This window comes from Cicer arietinum, chromosome 4 (genome assembly GCF_000331145.2).
Source record: "Cicer arietinum cultivar CDC Frontier isolate Library 1 chromosome 4, Cicar.CDCFrontier_v2.0, whole genome shotgun sequence".
Lineage (NCBI taxonomy): Eukaryota > Viridiplantae > Streptophyta > Magnoliopsida > Fabales > Fabaceae > Cicer > Cicer arietinum.
In genome coordinates this window covers 10,532,092-10,542,487 of record NC_021163.2, presented here as the reverse complement: position 1 = coordinate 10,542,487, position 10,396 = coordinate 10,532,092, and the positions used below count along the sequence as shown (strand labels likewise).

The 10,396-nt window shown below is 30.1% G+C and overlaps 1 protein-coding gene across 1 annotated transcript; it reads left to right on the top strand.

Annotated features, from left to right (window-relative positions):
* Positions 1 to 1,634: 1,634 nt before the first annotated feature.
* LOC101489831 (uncharacterized) lies at positions 1,635 to 7,520 on the top strand. Its single transcript, XM_004496305.4, has 7 exons — positions 1,635 to 2,349; positions 2,679 to 3,455; positions 5,076 to 5,428; positions 5,825 to 6,036; positions 6,352 to 6,608; positions 6,701 to 6,879; positions 6,991 to 7,520. Exons 1-7 carry the CDS (start codon positions 2,097 to 2,099, stop codon positions 7,072 to 7,074), a joined length of 2,115 nt encoding a protein of 704 aa, XP_004496362.1. The 5' UTR covers positions 1,635 to 2,096; the 3' UTR covers positions 7,075 to 7,520.
* The last annotated feature ends 2,876 nt before the right edge of the window (positions 7,521 to 10,396 follow it).

Below are 10,396 nucleotides of genomic sequence, written 5' to 3'. Positions count from 1 at the left end.
AATACATAGTGATTTGTTTAAAGATTAATTTTGATAGATTATCTAAATATATAGACCGGTAGTTGCATAATATAGTTTGTAAGGTTTTTAAGTTAAATTAAATATAATTAAATATTTATAATGATTTAGTAATAATTGTGGTAGTCGCATAACATAGTTGTAAGGTTTTTAAGTTATAAATAATTAAAATTAAATGTTTTTAGTGATTTAATAACAATTGTGGTTGATTGACTATTTAATTTTTTTTTATAATATCAAAATATATCAATAGTAAATTAGGTAATTATTTAATAATTTATATCTTTTTACTTTCTTTTTATTATTATTATTTTATTTTGATCTAATGATAATAAAAAATAGTAGTGTAGCAATATTATTTTATTTTATCATTATTTGATATATGTTCATTGTCTAAAAGTTATTTTTATATTTCAATTATTATAAATCATTTTAATCAAGAAAAAGTTTAAGCGAATTGTGACTCGGAAATTCATTAAGATCGAGGAAAGTCTAAAATGTTGGAGAACATTGACATTCTTAAATTAACTATTTTATAATATTTAATTTTCTAATTTAATTTGGTTGAAAACTTAAACTAACTTATTACGAAATAATCTGGATTGACATTCTTACTACGAGACGAGCAGAGAGTCTTGAGACTCTTAGTTTGATTTCATTAATTTTGGTCGGTTGGACAGTTGTCATACACTATTTATTTTTTATTATATAAAAACAATTGGAGAAATTATATTAGAAAGACAAAAAAAAAAAATAGTTAAGGTAACTCATATTAATGGGGTTAATTGTTTTATCAAATTTGTCAAAGTAAAAATATTTGTCCTAGGGGTGATTGCAACGAAAGTGTATTTGTTTTTACAGTAAAAACAACTTCGTTCAATAGAATAAATAAAAAGACAATTAAGAGAGTGTTCTTTTATGAAAGAAATTATTTGTTTACTACGATTTAAAAAAAAAATTGGAAACCATTATAAGTAGTTTTCAATTTAATTACTTTTTATAGTTGATATATTTTTTTTAAATTTTTTTAATATAGTGGAAAAATATAAATAACATATGAATTTTATTTTAATTTTAATTTTAATTTTAATTAATAATTTTTAAATTATTATAGAGTTTAATTTATATACTCTATATATAAAATAATTTATAAATAATTATAATAAAAATAAAATATTATTAATGATTTAATGAAATCAGTGGTGGTTAATATCCGTTGTAAAAGATATATAAATTAAATTACAATTATAAATGAAAAGTTATATTTTCTTATAATCGGTGACAAATTGTGTAAACATTTGAACGGGAGAAGGTATTAATTAGTGTTATCTATCTATATGTGCGCATAGATGGAAAACGGTGTTTTTCACTTATTGTAAAATTAAAATTTGTATCCTTTTTCAGAATTTCATCCGTGTAAGTAAGATGCAATTAACCAAATCTCTTTCCGAAAAGTAAATATCGATCTCAATAACTATAACCTAATCATGTGAAATCTTCTATATCCGGATCAAAACATGATTTCTTGCTTTAATAAAAACCCAACAAACAAATCCAAATACTTACTGTATCACACTAATCAAAGCTCATAATAATAAACAAAAAACAAAATACAAAACTCAGACCAATCTAAAAAACCAAAATATTATATTAGATTCGTACCTTATCAATGGACCACTGATTCCCGTGAGCAAAAATAATAATACATCCTCCGCCTATATCTCCGGCGGCTCACCGTCGCCGGCAACCTCTCACATTAATATTACTCACTCATGCTTTACTTGCTCTATAACTAAATTTCCATTTCCATTTTATTATTTTTTTATTTTAGATTAGTTATAAAATTGAGAAGCTTATTAGAATTTAGAATACCCATTTTTTTTTTCAACGAACAAAAGCACACTCAAATAATTTTTTTCAACCAGTGTTCTGTTCCCTTGCTTCACACTCTTCTTCAACACCACATTAACCCACTGAGTCAAAGTCTGAATCTTTCTGCATAACAAGCTCGTGGGTAGAGCGTGTTTTTTAGAGAGAGAAACTGTAGAGAGAGAAACTGTGTGTTTGTGTGTTATGGTATGGCTCAGCAGAGGCAATCGGGAACGGAGAGGCTTGGGGTGAGGGTAGGTTCCCACGATCTGCACCTAGGTAATGGCTCCGGTGATCACGTCGCCGTCGGGATTCGCGGTGGTGTCGCCCACAAGCAGCAGCGACTCCGGCGATCGGGGCGATCCGACAGAGGCGCGCATTTTTCGGTTGTGGCAATCTTAGTTTTCCTCTTCCTCGTACTTGTCGTCACTTTCTTGGCGTTTTCTTACATTTCTAGAGACGGTAAAGTTCTGCTTCTTCTTATGAGTGTTTTCTTTTTTTTTTGTTGTTGTGTTTTTTCACATCACAATGTATTTGCATTTTTTTGAACTTCTTGAAATTAGCATTGTAGGGTTTTGATGGAATTTGAGTTTGATTTTCTTGCTTTGTTGCTTGGTGTAGTTGTTGAATGGGAAATGGTGTTTGAATCTGTGAATTTAATTTGTTGATTTTTTGGTTTGGGGTTTTGCAATTGGTTGATTTGGGGTTTGTGTTATTTGGGAAGTTGAATGAATGTTTTAAAATGATTTTATTTTTCATGTGGTTTTAAGATTGTTAATCTGTGGTTGCAGAAATTAGTAACAATGGTGATGATACTGATGATATAAAGAATGATTCTGATTTTCTTACGAATGTACCGCGGATAGAGAAGAAAGTTCTTGACTTTGGGCATGCCTCTGGGGGGCATGGCCGAGATTCGAGATATTGGGATAAGGATGATAGGAGAAGGGACGATGGTTATGATGAGGATAAGGAGGAGATAAGTAGGGATAATGGAGATGCAAAGTTGAAAGATGATGCTCCTGTAAAGACGAATCACAATGTAAAGTCTTCTCAGGAGGGTTCTCAGACGGGTTTAAAGCGAAAAGGAGTTGGCTTGTATAATGAAGCGGGGCGTCATGAATTGAAAAGATATGAAGCAGAATACGAGGCTTCGTTGAAGAATGTTGGACACTCCGCCGAAGTTGATGGGAAATTGTCGCATGAAACTGTTATGGAAAAGAAGAATGTGGTAGATGACATTGATGATGAGTATGATGACTTTATCGATTCTCACGATGCTCAAATGGAAGATTCTGCTGATAGTGGAAATATGAGAGGGAAACATTCTAATTTTAATTCACAAAAGTTGGACAACGAAGTTCACAAAGAATCTCACGATGATTCTTCCGATGTGGGAATTGATGACGATATTGCTTCCGAGGATACTGATGGAGAATCTTCCGTTAGCCAAAAAAGTTCTCGGGGTGGAAAAGCAAATTCTAAACCTGCAAATGTTATAAGTGAACAAACAAGCAGAAAATCACATCCTGAAACAAAGAGGAAAGGCAGGCGTCACAAGTACTCAGGTGAAGCTTATTCTTTTTCCGAAACATCTGTTGTTGTATTAGCCACCTTTTGCTAGTTATCTGCATTTCTATTCGCTATTATTCATCTGTTACCTCATTACTGCTATTCATGATTCACAAAGACTAGAATTGGTAATGACTTTTGTTACTTTCATCTTACTGAGATTAGGGATTAGTGTTGTGAAATAACGGCTATAGCAACACTATAGCATAGCGGAATTTAAACAAAATCCTATTGTCCTGCAATATGCTATTGTAGTATACAATGTTGTCTAATAGCGGCTATAGCGTTGTTGTGCAGCTATTTTCTGCATTTGACAACACTGCTAGGGACTAAAATAATAGCTTTGTTCTGTTCTCAGTTTCTTCTTTTGGGGTCTGTTCTTGAATAAAAGATAGAAATCTTGGGATGTGGATACTCAGCAGCTTTTAATGGTTGGAGTGAGGTGGAATATCCTATCTATTAAATAGGAATACAGGTTGTGATATCCTTGAAATGATGCTTTTGTTGTTTCTCATTCTTGTTTCTTTTCATTTTTGGTGTTCTCATGGTTTTTACTTTTTTAAGTTAATCAATAGGTAACCAGATAGTTTTTATTTTATTTTATTTTCTTTACTTTTTTTAATAATATTTTCTAGTTTTACAAATCAAACTTTGGGGCTTTCTGTGGCATGTTTTTCACAATGACCAATAGGCATTATTCATATGCACCCTCCTCTGTCACTTGCATTTACAAAGTCCAGCTGAACCTTTGGACTTTTCAATTGAAAATGATTTATCTCTAATCCAGTGAATACTTTGAAACCGCCGTTTCAGACTTTCAGTCAATATCTAGCTCATTAATTTGGTTCCTTCAGCCATCGAATCACTTGCAGTTGTAGCAGCGTCAGAACAACTTTGAGATTTGTATTAAAAGACACCAAATTAATTGTTTAACCATTCTGATTGAATAACTGATACGTATACATTCAAGAAGTCAGAATAATTGCTTCTTTGTTCATGGTCCACCCTTGTTTTCATTCTGGATTTCCTTATTTCTTTAAAATTGTGCAGGGCACTGGGAAACTTAGGTAGTTATTTGTTGTCTCGAGTTCTTATTATTTGGTTCAATGCTTACATATTTTGTACTATTCATACTTACTATCTTTAAATGCATTATATTGTTCTTCCACAAAGTTGTTCATCTGCTTTGCTTAGAATAACTTTACCTGACAAAACGAATTAATAGAAATATAGAATAAATGTTATATAAAAAAATAATAATAATGGAGCTGTTGGATAGAGATATAAAATAATGAACCTATACGTGAAACTATTAAAAGGGACCTAGATATTAATTAGTTGGACAGTACTATGATATATAACAGAACATTATTGGGTTGTTTGATCCATATGGCCGACCCTACTTATTGGGATAAGGTTTGGTTGTTGTTGTTGTTGCTCTTGTTCTTGTATAGAATAATGAAGTTGTTGTTTTTGCTTACCTGCTTTATTATGCGACTCCTAGAACTGGTTTTGCTCATGGTAATATTTCCTCTATTTCCACTTTTATCCAAAAAAATATATAAAAAAGAAAAGTGAAAGCTCTTTAACCTGCTTGCATGTCACCTATTTTACAGGATCCTGTGAGATGAAGTTGTTAAACTCAACTTCCCAACTTGTTGAACCATTAGAAAGTCGAAAATTTGCAAGATTTAACTTACAATACGTAGAGACAGAAGAGAAGCCATCGGGAGTAGAACAATGGGTGCCCAGATTTGCCGGCCATCAGAGCTTAGAAGAGAGAGAAAATTCATTTTTGGCACGTGATCAAAACCTAAAATGTGGTTTTGTTAAAGGTCCTGAAGGTTCACCCAGCACCGGATTTGACATTTCAGAAGATGATGAAAGTTACATTAGCAGATGCCACATTGCTGTGATTTCATGCATATTTGGAAATTCTGATCGCTTGAGGACCCCGGCCACCAAGACGGTATTGGTCAATCTTTCATTTCAGTTTGTGTGGCTGTGTTGTTTCCAATAAAATAATGTACTCTAAAATATTGGTCAATCTTTACTTCGCGCTGCATTAAATTATTGTGATCTAAATCTACTCAATAATTTCATTATAATATTGCCCTAAAGTTTCTTCAGTGATTGATATCAATTGTTTGCATTTTGGCACGGTTGGAAGCTTATGCCTTTTTTTACTATTACCAACTAATCTAGTCATTACTTTACCTTTCTCAAAATTGAACTTTTTATTAGCATTGAATGTTATTATTGTTTTGGAAGTTAGCTGCAACTATTAGAATCTTAAGGGGCAAGATGCACACGGGTGACAACATGCATGTTTTGTTACATTAATCTTGGCCTTTTTCTATTTCAGATTACTCGTTTGTCAAGGAAAAATGTCTGTTTTGTTATGTTTACTGATGAAGTTACAGTACAAACACTTACTTCCGAAGGTCATGCACCTGACAGAATGGGGTTCATTGGCTTTTGGAAGTTAGTGGTGGTGAAGAATCTACCGTATGATGATATGCGGCGAGTCGGCAAAATACCAAAGTTATTGGCCCATCGACTTTTTCCCTTTGCAAGGTAAGTCTAAATCTGATTAGACATATGTATTCTTCTTTTGATTTTGACAATATTAATTTGGATGATGTTTTAATCATAGTAACTGTTAAGGGGCACTACACACCAAGACAAATTTCTTGATGTACAACAGACCTATAAACTCCTTTTTGGCGTTGTGTTATTAATTTTCTTTGTTTGGTTAATTGATCTTTGATTTGTATAGTAATTTTCTTTAGACCCTTCCCCGAACCGACCATGACGGGAGCTTTAAAGCAAGATTTGTCCTTTTTTCCCACTGATTTTTATGGTTGTGCGTTTCTTTCAAATTTGTTCCAGGTATTCGATTTGGTTGGATAGCAAATTAAGGCTGCAGCTTGATCCTTTACTCATCTTGGAGTACTTCTTGTGGCGAAAGGGTTATGAATTTGCAATATCCAATCACTATGATCGACATTGTGTGTGGGAAGAGGTAGTTCAAAATAAGAAATTGAACAAGTATAATCATACGGTTATTGATCAACAATTTGCGTTTTACCGGGCTGATGGACTTGAAAGATTTAATGCATCCGATCCAAACAAGCTTCTTTCAAGCAGTAAGGATTTCTTTTGCGTCGATTCTCCAAAGTTGTTGATTGGATGCGCAATCATTGACTCTTTAATGTATGCATATTTTTTCTTTTGACAGACGTACCAGAAGGTTCTTTTATTATTAGGGCACACACCCCTATGTCAAATTTGTTCAACTGTCTTTGGTTCAATGAAGTTGACCGATTTACTCCTCGTGATCAGCTGAGTTTTGCGTATACTTATCAGAAGCTGAGAAGGATGAATCCTGAAAAACCTTTTCATCTTAACATGTTCAAGGTGAAGAAACTTATACAAAGCTTCATATTATAGATAGTTGTTTTCCTTCCCCCTACAATCAAAGTTATAGTTATATAAAATTTGCGGCTTTTCTTGTCTTTTGACGCGCAGGACTGTGAAAGGAGACACATGGCCAAGTTGTTCCATCATAGGATGGATGAGAAGAGGACGGCTACACGCCAAAAAGGAACCTAATAAAGCGAGTTTTTGTTGACATTTTTATCAATATAGTAGGCTTGATATAATGTACATGGCCATTCTCTTCCACATTTGTTGAACTTGTGATATATGCTGACCATATGCTGCACAGTTCGGCCGACTCGAGGATACAATCTACACTGATGCTGTGTCATCCATGCAACATAATTTTGTGGTTATGTTTATCATATGATTCATATCTCTTGTATTCATCAACTTGTGACAGAATTCATTTGTGCCTTGGGAGACAAGCAAGCATCAAATGAACCCCCAACAGTCACTTCCACGACTACAGCTCCTATTTCATTTCTATATTCAAAATTGGGATTGTTTGTATGTAGAAAATTTTGATATAGGTCATTCATACTCATGTTAGAAATCTGACTCATGATTCTTATCCCATCCCATTGATTTTATTACTTAAATATCACATTTTACTTGCATGGATGGTTGCACATACCTCTGTGAATTATATGATGTTAATGTTTTTAATTTCTAAAATTTCATTTTAAAAAGTTTGACTTGATAACATGTATTTTGTAATAAGACATGTCGAAAATATGTGTTTTTATTAATGTAATTAGTATGTTTAAATTGTTGAAAACGTTAATGTTAATAAATATATGATCTACTTGTAATATACAAAATATAATATAAATAATACCAAAAATAATGTTTTTTGTTATTATCTATGTTTATATAAATAGATAGACTTAGGCTCTATTTGGGCCATAACCTTAAGAGTCACACATGCTCACAGTAAGTTTGTTATGTTGTAGAAATTGATTTATGTTTGTACATGTTTAATGAGCCATTGTTGCTGTATAGTGTGGTGGAACTGTAATATTTTCTCAAGGTGACAATATAGGAGCTCTAAAAGTCATACAACAAATACACTTGGTGGTCATGAAGGCACAAAGCCATAATTGTAATTTCTTTTGGGGCTACCTTTATCTTGGCAACGGCAACAACTTTTTTTTGTTTACATGGTAACGACAACCATTTAATATTGGAACTTCCGGTGTATTTTTCCATCTAGCTCTATCTCATGTTCTAATGTTTCTGAGCATGATGATATTTCTAATAAACTTGACTTATTTATAAAAAAAAGTTGTATATGTTTATGTGAAAGTAAAACAATAAATCTGAAGACAAAAAACTAAAAATTAAAATCAATTATAGACAAAAAATAATATTTTAATTGTAATTGAGAACCCTCAAACATATACTAACTACTTTTTCCGGTGGTTTTGATCAATCATGTTTGTTAGGATTTCATACATATTGAGACCAAAGCGTGCAATAAAATATTTGAAGTTTGTTAAATTAATTCTTTTTTTTTTCTACAAAATTGTCAACTCAAAAATAACGATTAAACACTAATAATAATAGCAATAAAAGAGAAAAACTTTTACATAAAAAAATAAAATTAAAAATTATGAGTCGTCCAAATAAAAAAATAATTCAACTATATAACATAATAAATACAACTAAGAGTTTTCTTAATAACATTGAAGTATCACTAAATCGTGAAAGTTAATCAATAATAGAACACTTCTATAAATGTGAGGCTATTTTGCATCTATATCCCTTTTTATTTAAAACCTTTTATTATACTTTATATTTAAATTTATATATTAAAAAGTTTTATTGTTTAGAGATCGCATTTCTACCATGCGATCAGGATAACTTTTTATGGAGGTTGCATCCCAGGAAAAAAAATACATTTAATATGGTTAAGTGCCAAAATAAATAACGTGCTACATTATTTTAACAATTTCTTCTATTATAAATTAACAACTTAATTTTATTTTATTAACAACTTTTTCTTATTTTTTTCTCAGATGTTGCACATCTACTCAAATTCTGATGTTTTTTCTTTCTTCAATTTAACGTATTTTGTTTCTATTTAATGTATTTTTTTATTTGATTTTATTAATATAATTCACTCTTATTATTATTATTATTTATTAGATTTGAATAAAAAATAGAAGAAAATTGTTAATAAAATATAATTTTACTGTTAATTTATATACAAAATAAAATAGAGTTGTTAAAATAATATAGTATGTTATTTGTTTTGAGACATCTACTCAACTTTATTACCTTTGATATATTTTTTATTTATTAAATTAATAATTATTTATTTATTAAAATAAAAAATAAATTAAAAAAAAAAGTTACAGATAATCGCATTCTTTTATTTGATGTGTACTCCCTACGTGAGAAAACAAAGCATAGTTGATGTTTTTGGAATTCGACATATTCATGCATGATTTTCAAGGTATGCGTGACCTATATAATTACCCTTTTTTATTAAATATACTAATAACCTTTAGGCATAATTATAGTGATGTTATATGGGCTTCAATAAAAAGTCTTAATCTTATTTGTTATTTGGACCGATTAGGAGATAATCTTATTTGTTATTTGGACTGAGTAGGAGATGAAGCTTGTGACGTATTATTAGAAAATAAAATAATTTCGTTGATACTTTTTTTGTCAAAAATAGATCCTTTTAATTTAATCTTATAGAAATTGTTTTATCTTCATTTATGTAATTTATTTTTATTTTATTCGTAGATGCTTTGAGAATAATTTTTTTTATAAAGAGTAGTTGATTTTTTTCTAATCTAATTGCATACTAATCAAATATTCAAATAAACAAAAGGCTCAAGAAATTAAATAGTCCTAATTGGAGGCATTACCTGTTATTTCTGATTTATTTTCAACTACAAATCTTTTGAAATTTAATATTTAATTTTGTTAAGACAGAAGAAATTCATATAATATGTTTAAGACTCACATTTTTAACTACTTAGTTTTTCATTCTTAATCTAATTATAACTTTCATGTGATTTAGACTCGAAACATTTTGAAATCAACTTATGGTGTTTTTAAACAAATTATATTGTCTGAAATATTTTTAAATATAATCAATTTTATTTTTTATAATTAGATTAAACCACCCTAAAAAATAATTAAATTCAAGTAAGTTTGTTTCCACAAATGTACTATGTTGATTAGAGATGTACAAAATGATTAATTCAACCATATTAATAAATTGAATTGTATTAGATGAAAAATAATCAAATTAATTACATGGTTCATGAATTGAACCACATTTAAAACAAATTAGTTAATCAAAATTACATTTTAATTTTTTTTAATCTTTATTATTGTTTTTTTTTAGAAAATATTTGGGATTTATTTTTCTCGAAAAAATATAAAAAATATCGAAAGTTTTTTTTTTCAAAAAAAATCAAAAGAAAACTAAATTATTTTTTTATTGGAAAATATTTGAGAAAAAAATAAAAAA

Excerpts from the sequence above, each read along its gene's own strand:
- LOC101489831 (XM_004496305.4), top strand. The coding sequence starts at position 2,097 with ATGGCTCAGCAGAGGCAATCGGGAACGGAGAGGCTTGGGGTGAGGGTA. Across the intron at positions 3,456-5,075 it reads CAGGCGTCACAAGTACTCAG|GATCCTGTGAGATGAAGTTG; the intron begins GTGAAGCTTATT and ends CCTATTTTACAG. Across the intron at positions 6,880-6,990 it reads TTCATCTTAACATGTTCAAG|GACTGTGAAAGGAGACACAT; the intron begins GTGAAGAAACTT and ends TTTGACGCGCAG.